Genomic DNA, 25,012 nt, shown 5'->3' on the forward strand with positions numbered 1-25,012 from the left:
GGACTCAATTCCAAGACGGAAAACGGGGGAGAAAAGGATAGGTAGATTAAGGCGTACCCGGACGACTCCGAGGGGTAAGCGCCGGAAAACAGAAAGGGTACCACAATTTCCCCGGACACACTCCGCGTAAGAAATTGAGGGGAGAGAAAGAGAAAGGTTTTGGCGTACCCAGACGACTCCGAGAGGTAAGCGCCGGAAAACAGTTAAAGGTACCACAATTTCTCCGGACACACTCCGCGTAAGAAATTGAGGGGAGAGAAAGAGAAAGGTTTTGGCGTACCCAGACGACTCCGAGAGGTAAACGCCAGACAGTAAAGTTCCACGATCTCCTGGCCACTTTCCGAAGTGGAGAATCGGGTTAGAAAAGGACAAAGTTAGAGCGTACCCGGCCGACTCCGAGGGGTTACGCCAGAAATGAAAGAAGGAAAGTCTGGCTGTCGTGGGGACACTGCTTCTCCACCCCCCTCCCAATGTGTTTTACTTCAAACCATACTCACGTTCGAAGATGTCCCCCGCAGATCCCGGGATCCTTTTCTTTTAGCCGGCTTTTACCTCGCCTTTGCTCTCTCTGGTCGGGCTTCTGGTGACGGTTGATTACCGCCCGCAAAGAGGAGGCAGGGAGAGGAAAAAAGATCCCTGGGCTAAGGTTGCCCAGTGGCGCCCGATCCCCTCTATCTCCCCTCTCACCTCTGCAGGAGAACCAAGTGTCCCTGAGCACGGTCGCCAAAAACTGTTACGGGAGAATCCGAGGGCTCTCTTGGACAAATGAAGACACCGACCAGGGCAAATCAGAGCAAAACAGCAGCCAGTAGGCTCGGTCTTTATTAAGGAAAAGACTGTCGCGACAGGGCTCCCACCGTCCACGAGGTGAAGCAAGATGGAAGCCCCGAACAAAAGATGACCCTAACTTTTATTAGTTGCTAATCCCCCAAACTACACCCCCAGAATTACATCATATTTACATCATGATTACATTAGAATTAGGAGGAGTCGAGGAGGGGCTTCACAGGTAATCCGAGTGTCCTGACACCTGGCCAGAGCTTCCTCTCCCCTCCCCACATGAGTCACTCTGAAAAACAAAGGAGAAGGGCGAAGTTTCCTGCCCCCTGAGGGGAATTCGGTCAGCGTCCTTTGTGAGAGTCCGCGTGGAATACACTAAGATATGCAAGTTATTGTATCCCTGATGGCCCTGTGTCTGAGTTCATCGCGAGGGCTATCAAGGTTATCCTGTCAGCAGGGAAAGTACGTGACTGCTCGGTCAAGGGATTATGGCCGCTCCGTCCCAAGTCACCCCCCTTTGATAGTCCTTGTAACGTGTAGTGGAATAAAAGTGGTCCGATGAAAATCCGACATACGGCTGATTTTTGGTGAATATAAAACGGCGAAAGTCTTTGAAGTTCAAACCAGTTCCAAGTTCAGGAAACAATGTAACAAGGTCTTGATTGGATCAGTCATGGTTGACTGAACTCGGAAACGTTGTATTAGTGAGCTGTCAAACAGGGACGCAGCGAATGCCGGCTGCAGTACCAGCGCGGCCGCCACCAGGGGCGCTGTTCGGCAACGATGATTGGCTGAGGCGGCTGCTGTTTGACCTAGAGTTCAGGCACCCGGTCTACTCACAGTAAAATGGGGCCATAAGCGGAGCGCTTATGGCGAACGGTTGTCAGTCTAGCGCTTCCTTATTTACGGAAGGCTTTTAGGAGATGACCCTCTAAAGGGACATCTCTCGGGTCAGGGAGGGGAGAAGCGTGTATGTGTGTGTGGTGCTTGTGTGGTACACGTGTAGATGAAAGGGGGGGGTGATTTCCGGTGACAATCTTGAGATCAAAAAGTCAATTTTGTGAATAAGAGTTTGGAGTCAGTGGTGGTGGGGATGATTTAGGATGCAGAAGAGATTACTGGTGATTCGGAACAGATAAAATAAAGCACTTCACACAGTGCATACTTAATCTGAGGAATTTGCTCCCGCAAGATGTGGAGATAGCTTTATCCTCCTTAAATTTGTGTAAACTAGAGACTATGTCCTAATGGCCATGTGAAACCCGCTAGTTGCTGTGAACAAGCAAGAGCAGAAGGGTTTGGCCACCATGGAAAAGGATGCTGACTTAGGTGAGTCCTTGGTCCTAAGGTAGCCCAGGTATTTTTCCCTTTTCCACCAGTGGATTTAAAGTCTGCCTACAAATCTTCTACTTTCACTCTTTGCATCTTCAAAGTCATGATGGGCACTGTGTCAAAGGAGGGAGGAAGCACAAGTTGATCCATTTTAAAATAAAAGAACATCAGCATCTGTCAGTGAGGATTTATAAGCAGGCCTAACAGGTAAACAAAATGTACCTGTCACTTTGCAAGATAATGCTATTTAACTGTGATCCTGTGCTGGCTGTTTCTGGAGAGTCTGTAATCGGCAACATCCCATCTAAACAAAATGTTATCTTTGTTTACTATACTTATCTTGTTCGTTAATTGATCCAGTGTTGAGTGTCTCAGTGAACAACACTCCAATTAAAGCCTTTTACCTATAATTTGTTTAGCTCAGATTAAGAGGCAAAAGACAGCTGGGGAAAAGCAGCACCAGAACTCAATGCTGCGCATCCTGCTGATGTCAGGAGATTCATTACCAAAGCATTTGTTGCATGGTAATTTTGCAGAGCATCAGATTATTTGCTCATTTCAATTACTTACACATCCAAAAAAATGTTATGTGAATTGAGCATAAGGAAATATAAAATAAAATAATAAAATAAAGGGATGGGGGTGGGGAGAGACACCTCAAATACAGTAACTATAACAGTTCCAGTATTCCTTGATGCAAAACTCTTCACAAGCAGATCAAAGTGCTTTGGAATAAAACAATACCCCTTCTTCAGGAGCTTCAGAAATTCTTAAAATTAAAAATGCCTTGTTCTTAAAATATAAGCAACTCAAGAACCAGCTTGAAAAGGTTGAAGAGGAATTTTTTATTAACACTATGGTGTAAACCACAGAGCCTTGGGCTTGCTGATTGGAAGGTCTGCGGTTTGAATCCCAGCAATGGGGTGAGCTCCCATTGCTCTGTCCCAGCTCCTGCCAACCTAGCAGTTTCAAAGTGCAAGTAGATAAAAGGTACCGCTCTGGAGGGAAGGTAAATGGCGTTTCCATGCACTGCTCTGGTTTCACCAGAAGCGGCTTAGTCCTGCTGGCCACATGACCCGGAAAAACTGTCTGCGGACAAATGCTGGCTCCCTCGGCCAGTAAAGGGAGATGAGCGCCGCAACCCCAGAGTCGTCCACGACTGGACCTAACTGTCAAGGGTCCTTTATCTTTACCTTTAAGATCATATTACCATTACAATTCAAGCACCTGAAGGGGCATTCTACTCCAAAATGTGTTGAGCTACTCTGAAGAGTTTTCTATCCGTGAGTGAAACTATGGAATTAAGTTGGGAATAAGTGAGCAAAACTATTCCCTACGAAGCCTGTGCTCTTTTTCATAGGAACCAACTCCTGGACCTAGAGGCTGAGGGGTCTCTTCACCCTCCCCAATAAAATATTTGAGGGGGCTGCCCCCCCCTGTTGATTACTATTGCTATTCATATGGTGTGTGTGCACTGTGACACCAAACTGGGAGGGGTAGCTAATGCAGCAGAAGACAGAATCAGGATTCAAGATGACCTTAACAGATTGGAGAACTGGGCCCAAACTAACAAAATGAATTTCAATAGCAACAAATGTAAGGTTCTGCACTTAGGCAGAACCCTAACTTCTTCAGCTGGTAGAATCCTCCGACAGAAGCAGCCAAGCTAAGGGCAAGCTATTGGGGGGAAACAACAGCCAGGGAGGGATTCCATAAATTGAGGGCCCTAGAGCATCTGGTGCCTTCACCATACAGATTTTGGTAAATGCTGAAGATGCATCTCTTTTACCCTGGACACACATTACCCTGAAATGTGTGTTTTCGAGACCTGTCCATTTTCTGTGAGTGTAATTTGTTTTGACTCTTTTTAGTACTGAATTTTAATAGTTGCAATCCACTCTGGGGTCTGCGCTGGTAAAGGGCAGGTAATTAATAATACTAAAGGTGATTAATAACAATAAATCCAGTTACAGATAGGTAGCCGTGTTGGTCTGCCATAGTCAAAACAAAACAAAATCCTTCCAGTAGCACCTTAAAGACCAACTAAGTTAGTTCTTGGTATGAGCTTTCGTGTGCATGCACACTTCTTCAGGTATCTGAAGAAGTGTGCATGCACACGAAAGCTCATACCAAGAACTAACTTAGTTGGTTTTTAAGGTGCTACTGGAAGGATTTTGTTTTGTTTTAACAATAAATCCAGTTATGATGCCATACAGAAGAAAAAAAGGCATGGCTTTTAAAGTTGGTTGCCTTTTACGCCTGCTGTTAAGCCTGATAGTAATGTCATTGAAACCTTAAGTTTTGTCTGTGCTTGGACCGACCACTGCACGTCTATAGTGTGTCTATAGTGTGACAATCTCACATGGTAAGTCACATCAGAGAAAATGTTTCTATCTCACAAAATGGTTGTGCAAAAACTTTTAAGTTTTTAGGTGTTTGTTGTTGTGATGCTGGAAATTTTTAAGGGGACAGAAATGTCTCTGTTTGTGACTGTTTTGCCTGTAACCTAGAACTGATAAAACCTGTCTGTCTGGTAGGATCATGATGATGCTGTATCTAAAGGTATAATTACTTAAACAAGGTTAGAACAGAGTCCCAAAAATAATTTAAATTCATTTCTCAATTGCATTTACATTCTCTTTTCAAACATCCTCTTAGGAAAATGGTCCCTAAACTACACGCTTAGAGAAATACACACACACCCTTTAACTGTTCTTGTTATTGTTTGTGACTCCTTATTATCCACACCCAGGAATTCTTTGGGTCTCATTAATACGAAAGACAGCCTTCTTTAGCCCCTGTCTTTTAAAACTGTCAGATAATTACACAGTTGGCTTTAGAGTTTAACTTGTCAAAGGAGTTTTCATTACTTTGTTCCTTTTGGGCAACCTGCCCTATTGTGTTCCTGGAACACTAAACAGAACCTATATTAACTGTCAGTTAATTATACACCATTTTTTCCTTCAGCTTTTACCAGTCAAAGGGGCAGGTAGGCTGCAATCCTATCATCTCAATCACTGTCTTTTGCCACAAAAGAATCAATAAAGATGAGTCACATAGTGTCACCTAGCGTCTGATACTCAAAGCCACCCATTCCTAATTGCCTTTAGAGATGAATGATAATGAAAACTTTGAAGTGATAATCAGTCTAATGAGTGGTCTTGCTGAGAGGGCAGATCATGTGTCAGTAGAGTTTGCAGATGCTTAAAGGCAAACAAAGCCCACTTTCCTTTTAGAGCTGAGAAGACCCTGGCGAGTCTGGTACCCAGAGGCCTGCACAATGACAGAGACTGGCTCTCAGCGGGATGCTGAAGCCTGCGGATCACAACTGACTCCATCCATCTTGCTCTTTGCCTTTTAATCAACCCAGTCAGAGCGAACTCTCTTGGATCTTGTAGCCTAAGTCTATAGTCGTGGCTTAACACGAGTTGTTTGGATCAGAACGAGAAGCATGGCAACACATTCCTTCTCTCTGGAAAATGTTTGATTTAAGCAGTGGCGGAAACTTCATGAGCAACGTTTGGGAAGCCTAGCTAACAGTTGTGGCCTTAAATGCAGGAGAGCAGGGCAGCTACGTGACAATAGAGAGACAATAAAAGGTCGTTCAAACAACAGTGAAAACCAACATCAGCACAAAAAACAAAGGCGGTGTTTGGTTTGCTAATAAGAGGCTGAGGGGCTTTGTGTCACAATGCCTGAAATGTGTCTTCATTGCCGTGGGTCATATATTTCCTTTTCATTTTCTTCTGTTTATGAATGGAAAGATAGGAAGTTTGAGAAGGCTGCTTCTAAAAGTTTGAAGTAAGACTATAAAAAGAACAATGAAAATATTTGGAAGTGTTATATACAGATTGCAAGTTCCTTTACCTTGGAATGCTCTTTAGTAAAAGAGAGAAAACTAGTTCAATTTCTGTCTTAGTTGCCAAAACATACTGGGATAGTCTTGGACTTTAAGTCAACAATTCATCATGAACTAAAGTTTTAAAAGCAACTCTATTCAAAGAAAAGTCCTACTGAGTTTAATGGGATTCGCTTCCCATGATTTCAGCCTAACACTTACGGTACACAGGCTTACTGCTTTGAGGCACTTTTTTGTCCACTTCCATGTGGAACCCATTCTTGGTAATGGCTTCCCCATTTATGTATTAGGAAAAGGAATGTCACATATATTATTTCGTATGGTTTTCTGCTCAGCCTTCAAACTGACTGACAGTGTAAACACCCCTGAATTTCTTTAGCTGCAGTGATGAAACCAGTGGTGTCATCGCCAGAGGCTTTCTGGAAAAAGTCCATTTGAGCCATAATATCAATGTTTGGCTGATGGGATTAATCAGTTCATGTTAACACAGTGATTATCATAAAGTAAAGGGGGAACATTTCAAAAGAATAATCCAGTCTGAGAAAGTGAAGCAAAATCATTTGTGCTTCCAGAGAGGTCATGGTTGAATTATCACAAAACTCTCTTTATTCAAAGCAGATGCTTATTATGATAAATTTAGTGTGAAAAATGAAGCAAAATGCATATAAAAGACATTGTCTCCTCGATTATGTAATAAGAAACCACCTCATTATATATCCACCAAAGATGATTGTATTTTCCTAGGGGCTGTATAACTACAGTCTGCCAAAACCCTCTCTCAGTCCTCTTCCAATATTTTACATGAAATAGCATACTTCTGAGAATAAAGCCAAATGACCAGTAACAGAAGAATCTAAAATAAACATCATTTTAAAGATGCAAAAGGCATTTCTTACTGTCTCCATCATGTATATTCTTCCTAATAAGAAACGTTATTGTTAATATACATGCATGAAGACATGTTCGTTTTGCTTTCTGTTCTTGAGACTATAAAGCACATAGCAGCCAGCCGAGAACATTTTCTTGTGCATTTTATAAAATGCCTGCAATCCTATCAATGCGATGCATTTTAGAAGCGCCATTAATGCAGCCCCACTTAGCTTCTTTGCAGGCCACAACTGAACCTTCTGAAAGGCTCCTGGCTGCCACCAAAAACAGCAGCCTTATTGTGCAGCAATACAAAACACATGACATGGTGCTCCTGCGCTGAGAATCTCTCCCCACCCCCAAAAGAGGCAGCCAATGAAGAGGAGTGCCCTGCCCGAAAAGCGCATCAGATGTTTCATATTATGTATGGGAGAAAGGAGAATCTGCGGTGCTCTTTTCAGTGGCAGAACCATGTCCTAAGCCTTAGTTCCAACCTTCAGCTGCACAACTATTTGTAAAAAGAAGTTTTACAGCCATTTTACTTTCCTTTGAGAAACAGTTCAGTAAATACCTGCCATAACCAGGAGGCTCAGATTCTTGGGCTCTCCTGCAGGTTTGCAAAAGTGCCTGCTTGGTTTTGGGTTGTTGGGGTTTTTTTTTTGTTGTTGTTTTTTTAAATGTTTACTTGCTTTTTGTTTTAGCGCCCTCCAGTGTCCCCGCAGGTGTACTGCTGATTTCTGTTATGCTTTGTTCAATTAATTTGAAGATCAGCCGAAGAGAGCATCACACACACACCCCACTTCTGTATGGCTTGCAAACTTTTGGAAGAATCCTGGAAAGAAAGTGAAGGCCGGATCCGCCACAAAGTTCTGTTGCACAGGGAAAGAGCACAGGAGGAAGGCGAAGATGCGGGAGCCGGGAGGGTCCACTTCTCAGGTAAGCAACGGGAAAATTTGTCAGAAGAAAGTTGCGGCAGGGGTGGCATGGTGGCGGAGATTTCTCTGGTGCTGTGATAATCCCCTGAATAATTTTATATGGGGTTACATTTTCTGATATTATAAAAAAAAACGCATAAGGTTGATTTTCTTCCTCACCATTGCAGGAAATTTGCACCCTCAAGAAGCTGAGATTTTCACGGGCTGCTAAGAACTTTTGGGTTCATTGGATGTTTATGCGTAGGATTTCTTCTCAAATGTCGCTTATATAAAGAAGCCCAGGCTGTGATAAACTGATGGCTGAAGAGGACTTGAAGATCCTGCGAAGGCAAAGGTGGCCATCATCTTCACAGATGTACTCATTTTTTAGTGTATTGATTTAACTTCTGCATAAAATATGGTATAAGCAAAGAACAGAAGGGGAAAGATTTGAATATTTACTGTGTAATTGTATCATACTAACTAAGGATATGTATGCAATATTTTATTTGTATGGGATCAACAGGAAAAAAGCTTACTTCCATCCCCTAATCTTGTAGCACCTGAAGGCAAACAAATTTGTTATAGCATAAGCTTTTGTGGAATACTAAGGTAGATTTCCCTGGATGCACAAAGTGAGTGGACATGCTTTAAAATGTGCTGTATGCTGTAACCTACATATGAATTTTAGGATCCTGTTGCTTCAGTACAAATAGGGAGAAATTGGTCCTTGTGACAGCATGAACAGAAATAGATGAACTCATGGCAGTTACATCCTATGGTTAAGCTTTTGAGTCAACAGGAGTAAAACTCATTCCTGATCTAGCCTTTGTGGTCAACAACTTCTCTCTGTTTGCATTGCATCAAAAGGATTCTAAAATTCAGATATTATCTGTTAGCAACGTCTCACGTCTCCACAGTAAGTATGGGAAGCTGGTGAGTTTATTTATTCTGAACAAAAATTTGAGAAATAAGCAAATATTATTCCTGTTTCTAACACAGATCATAGGTTTGAGAGACTGCTACCATTTTAGAATAAATGTTCCTGTGATAATTCTACCCCTGCTAATAGTCTTCCTTTTTAGTTGCAACACCAGACATTAGAGCAAATGTAATATCAGCTAGGGGAGACTAAGATGGCATTGATTGATATGTAAAACTCAAATTAAAATTTTGATTATTTTATCCAGAAAAACCAACACCGGAGCTGATAAAAGTTTTTAACACTTGTAAATGTGTACCACTGCCAGCATCACCATCATCATCCCACTACGATTTTTCACAGATTTTGCTGGTGTTTACAGTGATAAAAAGGATTGCAAAACATGCATGAGGAGAGATAAGAGCAGGATTAAAAAAAATCTTGTTTCTCAATTCTCTTCATACTTAGAGCACAGACAGATTATTCCCTCCCTCCCTCCCGGCCCACATTTCACTTTGGATGTCTTTTGTGGTTTGACTGCACCTGGTATTCTATGCAACCAGTCTTCCCAACAATCAGATAAATTTCATAATAAATTTTGTAATCTGCTTATGCAGTTTTCTCTTGCTGAAACTTTCCATTATTCATTGTGGTGTTTACCTCTTTAGACAATTCATGCTCTCATATGACCATACTCATTAAACCCCTCATGCTAATGACATAAAAACTTGGTTCCTGCTATCACTGTATCCGTCTATTTTCAGTTGGAAGGATATTTGAAACTGGACAGTTGGACAGTATCGTCTCCTGCATTTTAAAATAAGTAAGGACAAGGAAAAGGGTTTTTCTTGATATAAGCATTTCAGTGCAGCCAAATGCACACTGGAATGTGCACTGAAGTGCAATTTCCACCGAAAGCCCTTCCTTGAGTTCTTAAAGTGAAGAACAGTTTCAAATGTGAATGATTTTTCCAGATTAAATTACAGGTAACAGCAGGATATCTTGTGGGGGAAAGGAAAACAGCATTATTGTTGTTGTTTTAAAAAAAAAAACATGCACTCTTATGAGAATAATGGAAAGACTCCCTTATGGTAATACTTGTTAATACTTGTTAATACGTTTCTTTATATGCTTGCATATGATTAGTTTCATGAATATGTGACAGAAACGGAAAGCTATAGTCTGAGGAAATTGAGTATTTAAAGCAAACTTTAAGAATTCTGAAAATCTGAGGTAGAAGAAGGAGAAAGCAAATGCCTTGAAGCTACTCCATGACAGGACCAAGTCAACGGAAGTGTTAAATCCCCCGGAGAGGGGCTGGAAAGAGGTGGGGAACCGAGGAGAAAGGAAATGTACAGCACAACTGTGTGCATGTTTACTTGGAAATAAGTCCAACTCTTCAACAGGACTTACTCCCAGAAAAGCGTGATAGGAGTGAACTAGACCCGTCTTTAGAGCTGCAATCCTAAGCTAGGTCTGCATACATTTACCCAGCCAAATACAGCCTGCTGGTTGTGCATTGTGCCTGACAACTGTTTCTGCAATCCCAGGCAACTCTTGTCAGGCCATCACACATAGTTTGTGAGCCATGTTTAACTTGGTGGGTCACAAGTTTGCAGGCTTGATATAGTGCTGAAAATCTAGAAGAAAAAGAATATGAAAGTTTTTAAAAAAGATTTAAGAAACAAACAAAAAGCAAAGTACATACAGTATCTGTGCTGCATTAACTGTAAGGGGAAGTAGCTCACACATTATGTTTTTATTTATTCAACCTGGTAAGAATAAATTCAAAAGGCCGAGTTTTAACCCCTAATCAAAATGCATTTCTGCAGTTATTCTCCACCCACATGAAGTTATCTCCTGCTGAATACAGTTTTGCCTCCCTTTTGATCTCTCCCTCCTGTTCGTTTCATCATCACTAGTACTTATAATTGACCTGTGTACAATTTAACACTCTTGCCTGTATCTCTGCTGCCACATTTGATTTTTTTTAATGTTGTTTTGGACCTATTATTAAGTTTGCCTCTTACTTCTATCACAGTCATCACTGCAAAAGGCCACATGTTAATAATAAAAGGTGGGGGGACAAGGCAAAACAAAAAAATTACATGAAATGTACAAATAAAGTCATTTGGCTCTTTGGAGAGAATGTGCTGTATGTAGGCTTGGAAAATTCCTGACATGTCCTTGTTTTTGAGCATAAAAACGGCATCGGGGAATTTTGCCAAATTGGCAAAATGTCAGGGAAAACCCGGATGTATGGCAACGCGATGGAAAGATGGAAAAGCAGTGGAAACAGCTCAAAAAGCTTAAAATCAAAAAGCTTAGGTTTTCCCCAAAAAAAGCTTAACAATTTTGGTGGGTATCAAGAATTTTACTTTTTGAAATATGGCAACCCTAGGTGTATGTTTTGGTAACACCCCCACTGTTTTGCTAGCAAGTTCAATCTCTGTATTGGGGAAAGAAGACTGATTTTTAAAAAATCTCATCCCCCCGCCCAATCTTGGTCATTCTAGTGAGGTTGCCAAAATTTAGAGTAGCTGTAATTACATTTTCTATTGATGTTTAACTTACTTTTACTCTTGGAAACTGACATCCTTAGTTGATTTTCATTCAGACAAAGTTTTCCCTGAAGGAATATGGAGAACATACACATAAAAGAGTTTGGCCTTTGAACACTTTTTCGTTTTCCACATTAAAAGTTAAAAATATAAAACCTCCATGATCACTGAAAGCAGTAGAGGCGGCAGTATACATTGGCCACTGTTGACTGAACAAAGCCAATCCAAACTTCACCTTCTAATGCAATTAGAAGACTATGATTGCTATATTGCTAAAGCTACGGTAAGTATATCGCCATCTATTCCATCCTGCCTGCCCAGGGGCAACGCAGCCCATTTTGTCACTGGAGGTGGAATTCCAAAGCCCCCTGCCCCCCACGCCAAAGTCTTCCTTACCTGGGCTGTGCAGCAGTGCCTGCAAAGTGGTGGTGCAAGTTCCAGCAAGATCTCATGTAGTGTATGAGATCTCACAAGATTTATGGTGAAATGTCAGTGGATGCCACTGCTGCTGTTTCTCCGCCAGTACTAGAGGTGGCAGAGCCCCCAAATCTTTGTGTTCCTCTGCCTGAAGCTGCTGCCTGAGTCTGCCTCATGGGCAGCCTGACCCTATGGCTGCCCCATGTAAGCTGCTGCAGTGGGCTGCCCAAAATAAACTTTAAACATTAAGAACTGCATCATGCCCAGCCCTGGAATAATGATGCCAAAATGCATTGCTCTGCTTTCCTTTGAACCACATAGCAAAGGGGGGGGGGTCTGGTTGTCTAGGCAGCCCAGGACCTCCATGCACACTGCCTGGGCTTGTGCTCCTAACACAGCAGAAACAATGGGGGAGGCAGCAGTTAGGTCTCTGCAGCCACAGAAGGCGCTGTGATTCTCCAGTCCTCCCAGAGGGGCACTCCATTGCCTCTTGAGACAGATGGATGCCATCAACAACCAACAAAATTCCCTGCACTTCATCTGAAGGTCCCAGAACATGGAGTCTTCTCCCTGCCACACGGCATCTTTTCGGTGGTTACCGGTAATTTATTCTGAGAAATCACCTAAATTTCTTCTTAAGCAATGTATTTTAAACAAGATGTTGTTATTCTTCGGTGTGTGAGTTGACATGTATAGGTTTGGGGAGTGGGTTGAATAATGTTAAAGCAAAATAATTAGTGCCAGTTCTATTCGTTTCGGACACCCTCAAGGGATGAGGCAACTGCTTTGGCTCGGCTGCCAATGGGCTCCTCCTCTCTCTGAATGATCTTCCAGCAGCAGCTCTTCCCCCAGGCTGCAGCGGAAGGAGATGCCCCAGAGCTGCTAACTCAATTGGCTCCTGTCCTTTAAGTATCATCTTTTAGCTGCCATTCCACCTGGATGCAGACAGGAACTGGGAGTCAGCACTCACTCCATCAGCTTTGGTTCAGCTTCCATGTGGCCCCTCCCATCCCTCAGCTGTTTCCATTAAATTTGGTTATTGTAACCACTACTGTGTTATTAAAGGTAAAGGGACCCCTGACCGTTAGGTCCAGTCGTGGCCGACTCTGGGGTTGCAGTGCTCATCTCGCTTAACTAGCCAAGGGAGCCGGTGTACAGCTTCCGGGTTGTGTGGCCAGCAGGACTAAGCCGCTTCTGGCAAACCAGAGCAGCGCATGGAAACGCCATTGCCCTTCCCACTGGAGCGGTACCTATTTATCTACTTGCACTTTGACGTGCTTTTGAACTGCTAGGTTGGCAGGAGCAGGGACCGAGCAACAGGAGCTCACCCCGTCATGGGGATTTAAACCATTGACCTTCTGATCGGCAAGTCCTAGGCTCTGTGGTTTAACCCACAGCGCCACCAACGTTATTATGTTATTACGCATCTTTAAAAACCACTTCACAACTTTTATTGGTGTCTGGATCTCCTTGTTTTTCTCTTCCCTCCCCTTCTCCTTTCCCTTTTGTGCCACACCTTTTAGATTGTGTGGAAGGAATGTGTTTCTGATCAGCGTTCAGGGCAACTCTTTTAGGTAAAGGTAAAGGTACCCCTGCTTGTACGGGCCAGTCTTGCCAGACTCTAGGGTTGTGCCCTCATCTCACTCTAGAGGCCGGGAGCCAGCGCTGTCCGCAGACACTTCTGGGTCACGTGGCCAGCGTGACGAAGCTGCTCCGGTGAACCGGCACCAGAGCAGCACACGGAAACGCCGTTTACCTTCCCGCTATAAAGTGGTACCTATTTATCTACTTGCACTTAGGGGTGCTTTCGAACTGCTAGGTGGGCAGGAGCTGGGACCGAACGATGGGAGCTCACCCCGCCGCGGGGATTCGAACCACCGACCATGCGATCGGCAAGTCCTAGGCACTGAGGTTTTACCCACAGCGCCACCCACGTCCCTCGCAACTCTTTTAGCACTTGGTAAATTTTAGGAACTTTATAGATTACAGTGGTACCTCGGGTTACATATGCTTCAGGTTACATACACTTCAGGTTACAGACTCTGCTAACCCAAAAATAGTACCTCGGGTTAAGAACTTTGCTTCAGGATGAGAACAGAAATTGTGCTTCGGCGGCACGGCAGCAGCAAGAGGCCCCATTAGCTAAAGTGGTGCTTCGGGTTAAGAACATTTTCAGGTTAAGAATGGACCTCCAGAACAAATTAAGTACTTAACCTGAGGTACCACTGTAATCATTATCATCATATGCCTGTTCTATTTACCACATAAAAACAAGGGGCACAGCCTTCTGCAAGGATCTTTTGTAAAAACCTCCTTGGTATAAAGAGGGGTTCTCAAAAACTCCTCTGGAACTTCCTAGAGCTCTTGTGCAGTTCACATTTGTTCCAGTGAGGAGATGGCGGATCATGTCCCCGATACTGACTACTAAGGTAACAGAATATCTTCTTTCCTGCATGCTCTGCACATATTTTCAGGGAGCTTGATTAGCACAAAGTTTGCCAATTTCCCCCAAATTTAAGTGGGATTTCTTTTTCACTTTCATAAAGTTGCTGAGTTTATTTTGAATGGGGGCCAATGAATGTGTCTGATACTGCTTAGTCAAACAACCCAACAATTTCCAAATATGGCTTCTTTTGTTGACATGCCTTGATTACGAGTAAGTGGTATAAGCAAACTGCCTCAAAAAGAAGTTTTCAGCATTAGAATTCAACACATGTGAGCTGTTGTTTTTCCCATGCCAGGAAAGTATGGAACAAATAAAATATACTGAATATAACTTTATTACAGAATCGAGCCAAATTGTGCCTGTCCCAGCAAGAATTTACAAAAGCAAAGCAGCTTCAGCTGGTCTGAGTCATGACTTTTGTGCATCTGGGGTTGTCACTACAATATTGTAGCATGTTTCTCTGGGGATACTTCTACCTGCAGTGCTTTGAGGGAAAGAATGTAGTTCATTGTGTGTATATGCGTGTTGTAGAAATATAGACCAAACTAAAAATCTCGAATTTCAAGGGGAGGCTTTTTTTATAGCCATTATAAAAGAAGCCATAGTATATACTCCTAGAGTCTCTCTTCTCAAAACTAAGCTTTAAACCTTCACATCAAGGTACCTGTGGAAGTGCAAATCACATCTAAATGCAGTTACTGTACACAGGAAACCAAGATCAAGTTCAAACGCATCTGGGCACAAGTTTGAAAAAGCACTTTTTAAAGCAGTTACAGTCTTCAAAGCTATCTCTCTCTCTCTCTTTGGGAGGAGGGGATCTGAAAGTATTATGTACCTAATAAGGTGGACCAGTTCAGTCATTTCCTCTAACCTTTTTTAAAAAAAATCTATAGAGAAGCCTTTCTTCCTTTGGGCCAGAAATCAAGACAGGATTTTGCCACTGTATTGTCTATCATTATAATCTGAAAGTGCTGGTACTGCTGTAGCATTCTGGCTACAAACCTTTAAAACTACATATATTTTCAGGAAATTAATGTGTACAGTATGATCTTCCATGATACCTGAGTTCAAGTTGTCTACTTGGATGAATATTAAAATTTTCCAAAATCCTGAAAGCATTGTTCCTGACTTCATTTTGCAATAAACATGTGGCAATGGCCGTTTTCATTATGGCTAAACATGAATGCAAAAGTGTGAAGGTATTCACAGCTTTGCTTCTCTTCCAGTCCTACTGCTTTCAGCTACGTCAAGATTTTAATCAGTCTTATGTCAAAACCTGGAGTTGTACTTTGTCTCTCTCGTCTCTCTCTGTGAGTGGTAAGCTAAGGATGAACCTTGACTACAGCTCATGACTTGTCTGGAGCAAAACAATGAGCCTGACTACAGCCGTAGGCAAAAGGTAAAGGACCCATGGATAGTTAAGTCCAGTCAAAGGTGACTATGGGGTTGGGGCGCTCATCTTGCTTTCAGGCCGAGGGAGCCAGTGTTTGTCCACAGACAGCTTTCCAGGTCATGTGGCCAGCAGGACTAAACTGCTTCTGGCGCAACTGGACACCGTGACGGAAAACAGAGTGCACGAAACGCAACAGCAGTACCAATTTATCTACTTGCACTGGCATGCTTTCAAACTGCTAGGTTGGCAGGAGCAGGGACAGAGCGATGGGAGCTCACCCTGTCATGGGGATTCGTATTATGTACAGACATAACACTAAGCGAAAGGAATTGCCATGAGACCTGCATGTACAGGGCGGTATACAAATTTAATAAATAATAAAATGAAACAAGGATTGAAAGGTATCCAATGTAACACCAATTTTACAAAAGGGATCCTGGGAATTACAGGCTGGTTAGCCTCATCTGTCCCAGGAAAACTTGTGGAAAGTATCATTGAAGTTTCAATAATTAGTAAAATACTGCTTAAATTAAAAAGTTTTGTAGCACTTTAAAACTGAGGGGAAACAGTAAAACTCTGAAGTAAAGCTTACTTAAATATGGTATAAAGTTGTACTTCAAAATGTTGTACAGGCAAATCCCCATTTTATGTTGGGGTTGTGTTCTGGGCCCCCATGCACATAAGTGAAATCACGCGGGGGAGCACCCTCTAAACACCCTCTCTGCCACTCTCTCTTCAATCTATACCAAAAATAGTATATCAAAAAATATTCACAACTAGAACTGAAGTTGGAGGACGTGTGGGAAAGCATTGTTGCTGCTGCTGCTGCACTACCTGCACATCAGCTGTTAGGCAGGGAGGTTGAGCAGCATAAACAATGCCCTGCTGTGCCTCTGGTCTCTTCCTCCGCCCTCACGGACTGGTCTCTTCCAGGTCAGGTCTCCTTGCAAGTTCCAAGGACTCTCCAGCCATATGTGGATATGAATTATTATTTCCCCATGCCATGCGTGTATGTGGTTGTGCATGAGTAGAACATAATGGAGGGGATGTCTGCATTATAAAATCCATTTGGTTTGTGAATAGTTAACTTAATGAAGGAAAAAGGTGGGCAAGGTCACCTCCACAACTGAGACCTAAGGAATATAAGGTATAGGGGAATCTACAGCTGGCAACCTGCCAAGGAACAGCTAAGCTGATACCATTACTAAGGTGGTGACTAGCTCCCATGAGAAATGTTCCATTATGTAGTTGACACTGGAGACCACTGCTTTTATAAGACACAGTATAATAATAAAAAAGGTTAAATTGCAATGTAGACTCTTGTCGACATTCCACTGGCACTCAGTGGGCCTCAGCTAAAACTCCGTGAGCTGTCAGAGAGTAACCTTTGGTGAGAGGGATGTGCCTGAAGTGTATCAAAAGGCAGACACAGCCCTGTAGGAGTAAGCCTGGAGTTGGGAGAGGAAGCTGAGATCTGAGCAGCAGCAGCAGCAAGCAGTAACTGTCCAAGGATGGAGAGGTCAGGGTGAACGTGAAACCCCGCTTGTAAAAAGAGAGGAAGCCAGATTGTCAGTGGTTCACAAGAAGCAGCGAGTTTCTGACCAAATGAAAACTTTAGGTTAAGTCCTATATAAAAATCTATGTGTTAACTAGGGAGAAGATACAGTGGTACCTCGGGTTAAGAACTTAATTCGTTCCAGAGGTCCGTTCTTAACCTGAAACTGTTCTTAACCTGAAGCACCACTTTAGCTAATGGGGCCTCCTGCTGCCGCCGAAGCACAATTTCTGTTCTCATCCTAAAGCAAAGTTCTTAACCCGATGTACTATTTCTGGGTTAGCGGAGTCTGTAACCTGAAGCGTCTGTAACCCGAGGTACCACTGTAATGGCAATTGCCTTAGACCAGGGAAAAGACATGGTTATTTTAAAGAGGTAACATTGTAAAGCAAACATCAAAGTTTCATTTAACATCTAGCCTTGCAAATACACCCTATTATCAGTTAATAATAATAATAATAATAATAATAATAATAGTTTGGCTTTTCAGTTTTAAGCCTCCTGGTCTGTTTGTCCCATAGTCTAATAAGGGAGTATTTAGAACTAATTGGAGGCAGTGGAGATTTGTGGATGATGGGTGGTATACAAATTTAATGAATAATAATAATAATAGATCCCAAGCCACAGAGAGGTTAGGCTGGCCTCAACTAGAGCCAGGGCCTTCTTGGCTGCGGCTCCAATCTGGTGGAATGCTCTGTCACAAGAGACCAGGGCCCTGTGGGACCTGACATCTTTCCGCAGGGCCTGCAAGACAGAGCTGTTCCACCAGGCCTTTGGTCAGGGCGCAGCCTGACCCCCTCCTCTGGCAATCTGCACAGAATTTTGCTTAATGGTTGCCATCAATTTGATTTTAATTTGATTTGAATTAATTTTATAATGAATGTTTTTAGAATGTTGGATTATTTTGATTGTTGTTAGCCGCCCTGAGCCCAGCTTCGGCTGGGGAGGGCGGGATATAAATAAAATTTATTAATAATAATAATAATAATAATAATGAAGCAGGTGCTACTTTTGGCTTGTTACTCAGCTCCGTTCTGTCCTGCTGTAAGTTATCATAGAACTGCGAAGTTGGAAGGTCCAACCCCCTTACAATGCAGGGGGAAGATGCAGCTGTCCCTTATGGTGGTCAAACCTTCAACCCCCCGTCCTATCAGGTGCCCTATGGCAACCATCACTGAACCCAGGGCCAGATTTAGATTTGATGAGGCCCTAAGCTACTGAAGGTAATGGGGTCCTTTATATTTCCAGCTGTTCTTTGTCAACAACAAATTGTCAGTTTTTTTGTGTTGAATATATGCTATTCATAGGAGCCTACACAGCACAAAGCACCGTTGCTGTATGTAGGTTTTGTTTTTTATCTTATATTTTGGAAATGTACGTCCAGGGGCTTTTTTCTTTAAAAATTTTGGGGGCCCCCCATTTGGGGCCCTAAACTATAGCTTGTTTAGATTATAAATTAATCCGGCACTGACTGAACCCCACGCTTTCCCCCTCAGGTTACAGAGTCCGCTATCCCAGAAATAGTACCTCGGGTTAAGAACTTTGCTTCAGGATGAGAACAGAAATCACGCGGCGGCAGCGGGAGGTGCTTCAGGTTAAGAACGGACCTCCGGAACGAATTAAGTACTTAACCCGAGGTACCACTGTACACATATATATGGACACCCCATATATAAATGGATACACTGAACGCAGATTCAGTCATTTTACACAACGGGGAGGGCAAAGGGGGCAGCGGCGCCTTCCTCTCCATTCCGGGGGGGGACGGACGGACCGGGAAGAATGAGGCGGAGAGGGAGGAAAATGAACGAGAGACTCCGAGGAGACTTCCCCATTTCTGCGGGCCGCTCCTCCAAAGCGAATCGGGGACCCCCCCCCCAGCCCCTCCGACGAGAGAGGGGTTCTGTATAGTAAGAAGGCTTCCTAGGCCGCCCTGACGAGCCGGCCAAGCGGCGGGCGGAGGCGGAACCCTTGCGCGCGGCCCCGGCTGGCGAGGGGACGCCTTTCGGCGCAGGGCCGCCTTCCGCCTCGCCGCCCGCCATGGCGGTGGACATCACGCTGCTCTTCAAGGCCAGCGTGAAGACGGTGAAGACCCGCAACAAGGCCCTGGGGGTCCCGCTGGGCGGCGACGAGGCCCAGGCCCTGCTCAAGCGCGGAGGGCAGCGCTCCAAAGGCGACTTCTCCAGCCGCGCCCGCGAAGTGGTGAGTGGGGCTGGCGGGGGGTGGCGAGGACGGCGACAATGAAGACCAGAAAACAGCATCTGGCCGCGACTCCAGGGGCAGCTGCTCAGCTGGGGCTTCTTCTGATCCTGAGGCTGCGTTTGGCTGTTGGGAAGAAGCGGCACTCTGCACATGCTCGAAGTGCTCCTTTCTTCGCAGGTCGCCAGAGAGGGGGGTTGGAGTTCTGCCTGGGCAGGATCTGGTGTGTTAAAAGAAAAGAAAGAGGGGTGGGAAGTACTGCATGTTGGAGCATATTCTTTGCGGGTCTGATCCTCTTGCATTCCCCACCCACCCAGCCAGTGGTGACAGTGTAAAGGAGGATGGGGTGTTAATTGTTTATTTTTATACAATTGTTTATTTTTTTAGCCCAATGGCCCCCAGAGTGGTGAACAACATTAATCCATATTATTACAAAAAAGAACAATACTGTACATAAAAACACATCTATCAAGACAATATAAAATAGCGGCAAGGTTTTCAGTGCAATCCAATACATACATGTCTGCCCAGAAGTAAACCCCACTAAAATCAAAGGGATTTAAGTTCAGGTATGTGTTTATTATGGGATTGCAACCTAAAGCACCTTGCAGAATAGGAGTGGGCTTTTGGAGAGTGAAAAACTCATACCCTTTGTGGCAATTGTTTTTCTTCATTGCTGAAGAAAAAGGAAACTTTTCACCTGCAACGGACTAATGTGTTCACAAAATATGTAAACGTTGTACTGCAACATTATCATAATGGGCATCTTGTTCAATGGTTGAATTTAATATCAGTGATTTACATCACAGTCTTAAGCATTTCTACTTGGAAGTCCCTCTGAGTCTATTGGGACCAACTGTAGAATAACTGTAGAGCAGGAGTGGCCAACTCCCAAGAGGCTGCAATCTACTCACAGGGTTAAAAACTGGCAGTGATCTACCCCATTTTTTGTGGTGCAGGACAAAAAAAAATGAGCTTTTTTTAGGGGAGCCAAAGTTGTTGAGCTTCTTTGCAGGGAGCCAGTGATCTACCAGTGATCTACCACAGACGTCCAGTGATCTACCAGTAGATCACGATCTACCTGTTAGACATGCCTGCTGTAGAGTAACTGGATTACAGCAGAGCTTTCCAAACTGTGTGTCGCAACACATTAGTGTGTTGGCTGTTGTAGGTGTGTCGTGCGAATGCTCCCTGTGTTCCTCCCACGGCTAGAAAGGGGTTAGTTTAACCTCCGGTTTGCTAGTAAAACTGAATTACTGTGTCATGAAATGATGCATGTCTAAAAGGTGTGTCACCAACATGAAAAGTTTAGAAAGCTCTGGTGCAGACTGTTCTGCGTTCTGTTGGAGGCAGCAATGCTTCCGAATGCCAGTTGCTGGAAACCAGAGGAGGGGAGAGTTGCTCTTGGGCTCATGTTCTTTTTGCAGATTCTCCACAGGGATATGGTGGGCCACTGTGAGAAGAGGACGCTGGACTGGATGGGCCATGGGCCTCATCCAGAAGGTTCCTATCTTCTAATGCAGAGCTTTCCAAACTGTGAGTCATGACAAGTGTGCCGGCCGCAGTGTGTAGGTGTGTAGCATGAATGCTCCCCACACTCTTTCTGGGGATGGAAAGGGTTAGTTTAACCTCTGGTTTGCTTGTTTAGTCATTTAGTTGTGTCTGACTCTTTGTAACCCCCTGGACCAGAACACACCAGGCCCTCCTGTCTTCCACTGCCTCCCACAGTTTGGTCATACTCATGTTTGTAGCTTTGAGAACACTGTCCAGCCATCTTGTCCTCTGTCGTCCCATTCTCCTTGTGCCCTCCATCTTTCCCAACACCAGGGTGTTTTCCAGGGGGTCTTCTATTCTCATGAGGTGGCCAAAGTATTGTGTCGCGAAATGATGCATGACCAAAAAGTGTGTCACCAACTTGAAAAGCCTGGAAAGCTCTGGATTGCAGTCTTAAACTGCTCTAAATGTATCTAGATGGAGTCTGAACCAACATGCCAAAATGCAGGTGTCTTGGATAAGATCAGGCTCCATTATTGGAGCATGTGCATTTGCCTCCTTTTATCATGGCTATCCCTGATTCAGTGGCAGGTGTAAATTGTGTGGAACAGAGCTTGCTGTGCTTGAATACATATGTATTTATTTCAGTCTTGCCAGTGACAAGCTTATTGAATCATAGAATAATAGAGTTGGAAGAGACCACAAGGGCCATCGAGTCCAACCCCCTGCCAAGCAGGAAACACCATCAGAGCACTCCTGACATATGGTTGTCAAGCCTCTGCTTAAAGACCTCCAAAGAAGGAGACTCCACCACACTCCTTGGCAGCAAATTCCATTGTAGAACAGCTCTTACTGTCTCCTTGCTGTCTTACTAGAGACTGTTTCAACTCCCTCTATCCATGGGTAGGCAAACTAAGGCCCGGGGGCCCAATCGCCTTCTAAATCCGGCCCGCAGATGGTCCGGGAATCAGTGTGTTTTTACATGAGTAGAATGTCCACTTTTATTTAAAATACATCTCTGGGTTATTTGTGGGGCATAGGAATTCGTTCATTATTATTTTTTCAAAATATAGTCCGGCCCCCCACAAGGTCTAAGGAAAGTGGAGCAGCCCCCTGCTGAAAAAGTTGGCTGATCTCTGATACAGTCCCATAGCCTGTTTCTACTGATGCAGTAGTAATAGCAGCTTCTGTCCCAATGAAAGGGACATTATCCACATATCATGCACTAGAGCAAAAGGGTCAGTACAAATGCAGTAGAATATACAACTAAACTGTAGTGCTTATTTTACTATTAATACTGTATTTACTATTAATACTCTATTTTGCCTTTAGCTGTGAACCATTAGAGCTGGGGGTTTTTCATAGTAGCAACAGTGGGTAGCTATTAAAGTGTAGTCCTAATTAGTTCAGTTCATAAAAACCTTTTCTTCCACAGTCCTCACCAGCACTCCAATTTTGCTTAACTGTTAAGCGATGCATTTTAGTGTCAATATTTGCACTTCCTTTTCTTCTAATAGTTAATGCTAACCACCAATATCTGTTGCTACAAAGCCTCCTTGGAATGTGTACATGTACCTGAGCTTACATTTTATTCTTCACACAAACATCACATCTGTATATAAACCCTTGGAAGGCTGTTGATGTATGTAAGCATCATACATGCTGAAAATAAGGGCACCTTGTTAGCCTAGTATCTAGAATGCTTTTTTGCAGGGGAGAGGAGATTGCAAGTAACTTGCTTACCTCTTTTCTGAGGAGCTATATACTGGTAAACTATATGTTTGTATGCAGAGAGCCCCATGTTTAATCCTTGGCATCTCCAGTTGGATGAATCTCCTGTAGGAGTTGGGCTCTGGAAGACCCGAAACCTTGCAGAGTTTCTAGGAAGTATTGGAACTGATTCATCTGTTCTGAGCTGTATGGTGATCTTGTAAAATAGTTGAAATGTACAGCCTTATGAAGTGATACCCAAGCACTAAACTACTGGACATTAGGTAGTTCTGATTAAAGTGGTCATTTGCTGCCAGAGTTGGTGTTGCAATAAAATAAAGTGAAGTGTTTACTGCAGCTATAAACTCAACTTGATTATGTAGACAGAGGATTCACTCAAATTTTTATTCTTCCTTTTTTTTGTTATATATGTGCCACTGATTCTATTACCAGGCAGTAAAACTTGAAAATGTAAAACAAAGTTGAACAACATTTAAAGATCATCCTGTATTTCAGTGCTAGAGGGCTCTCAATTGTTGACTGACTACAATTGAGAAAATTAGTCAGGTTCCTACCAGAGTTATCATAGCATACTTTTACCTCCGTAGTTTCTCATGTGATGACATCAGATTGAAGAGTCCGTTTTCAATGTCAAAATGGAAACGGAAATTAAATCTGTTGTAGAGAAACTAAAATATTGTTAGCGTAAACCAGCCTTGTAAATTTGCACTCAAACATTACCAGCTTTCAAATGGCATGGGAAGAGACTTTGCCGCCTCTATGTCATGTTTCTGTGCCTGATGCTTGTCTTGTGTAGGAACACAGGAAGGGCTGCACTTTTCCACCACTGCCTGTTGTGTTGGGTTCTATGCTGTACATGTAGGAGTGAACTTTGCCTCCTCTACATCCAGCACAGAAATGCAGTGGGATGGAAGTGAAGGGACAGAATGATTTGTCCTGTGTGGACAGCGAGAAGGCAAAATACCCTCTCCATGGCTAGCATAGAAACACAGTTGGTTGCTGGGTGGGGGGGTGGCGAGTCAAGCACTCCAAACCTCTTCTGGCAACTTCCTCACTTGCCCAGATGCGGTTCTTAGTTGCCTGTGGCGACCAGGCAAGTGGTTAAAACAATGATGGGGTAAACCAGAAACACTGTCTATTGCAGCATGCTTTGCATTTACAAAGTTTATTTTAATTGGTGACCGTTATAATTAAGAGCAGGGGGAAAAAGAACATGCACGTCTGCAGCGTTAAGTGTTAATCAGCTCTGCAGTTTAGAGAAATTCATCTTGGACATTAAGAACTTAAAATGGTTTCATCTTTCAGTTTGCTTTTAATGAGAAGCTAGCTCATTTAAATCGGGCTCATAGCTGAGGTTATAGGACAGATAGTTCTTCCTCATGTAAAAATTTAAATAGAAACTCATTGATACTAGTATATACAGTATTATACTTATAGTTTATATAGTATTACCGTATGTTTACACACATCTATTTTAAATATTGAACTAATCCCCATATCATGTAGCACAAGTTTTATTTTTGCAGAAAAATAGCAAATAAACAATATGAAAAGTTATGTTTATATCAGAAACTAATTTTAAACTAAAGAGCATGCCTTATTTAATAGTAGATTAAGTTCCAGACCAGTTAATAGTCCCTTGGGGAGTGCCTCTGAAGTCCGCCAAGTAGGATGTGTGTACAGGACAAGCAGTTCAAAATGGTAAGGTTAGTCTAGTAATATATATATATATATATATATATATATAACAACTAGTATGGATATATGAAAAGTGAGGATTGGATAAGCAGGGTTGCTGTAACTATGAGCTGCCTCTCTAAGGTGACATTTACCAGTTTATCTCTCACAGGTTAAATAGTATGTTGCCGAACACTGATACCAAGAGGCTAAGAATTTTTATATGCCTCTTTTCTAAAATATGTGCCATGTAGACAAAATTATATTTGTTTGTTTTATTACACTTAATGTGAATAATTGTACAAACAATATGCATACACTACAAATGTAAACTACTTTTAATCCCATTCAGTTGTCAGCTCCCAGACATCTTCTTTCCATGATTGGATAACTCCCTGCCCCCTTTTTTGTTTATATTGGTCTGAGTAAGAGGCAGAATAGTGACAGAATGAAAACTTGTTGAATGTGAAGTAGATTCGCCTTCTGTGTTTGTTCTTTAGCAGTTTTGGTATCCTGGACTGCATGTCTATTTTTTAATATGTGTCCTAGTCAGACTTCAAAATAATTTAAGTATTCTTAATGGGAACACATTAATTCCGACATTTTTCATTCCCTAAATAATTTTCTTTCTTTTAGAAGACATCTGAAGGCAGCCCTGTTTAGGGAAGTTTTTAATATCTGAAGTTTTATTCTGCTTTTAATGTTCTGTTGAAAGCCATCCAGAGTGGATGGGGAAACTCAGCCAGCTGGGTAGAATAGAAATAAATTATTATTATTATTATTATTATTATTATTATTATTATTATTATTATTATTCATTGGGACCTTAAAAGTATAAACATCTGATAAATAAGTGTCTTAGAAT

At 42.8% G+C, this 25,012-nt stretch overlaps 2 protein-coding genes across 2 annotated transcripts in view; one reads left to right on the forward strand and one right to left on the reverse strand.

The window, feature by feature from the left end:
- The window catches only part of C3AR1 (complement C3a receptor 1), a 330,535-nt gene that overhangs the window by 270,022 nt on the left and 35,501 nt on the right, over positions 1-25,012 (reverse strand). The gene's annotated exons all lie outside the window — the stretch shown is intronic.
- Positions 18,757-25,012, forward strand: part of STX18 (syntaxin 18) — a 46,444-nt gene continuing 40,188 nt past the window's right edge. Inside the window, exon 1 of the mRNA XM_083698443.1 lies at positions 18,757-19,248. Coding sequence (XP_083554569.1) covers positions 19,087-19,248 — 162 coding nt within the window. The 5' untranslated portion in view covers positions 18,757-19,086. The remainder of the gene's footprint in view (positions 19,249-25,012) is intronic.

This window comes from Podarcis gaigeae (genome assembly GCF_964106915.1).
Source record: "Podarcis gaigeae genome assembly, chromosome: 9".
Lineage (NCBI taxonomy): Eukaryota > Metazoa > Chordata > Lepidosauria > Squamata > Lacertidae > Podarcis > Podarcis gaigeae.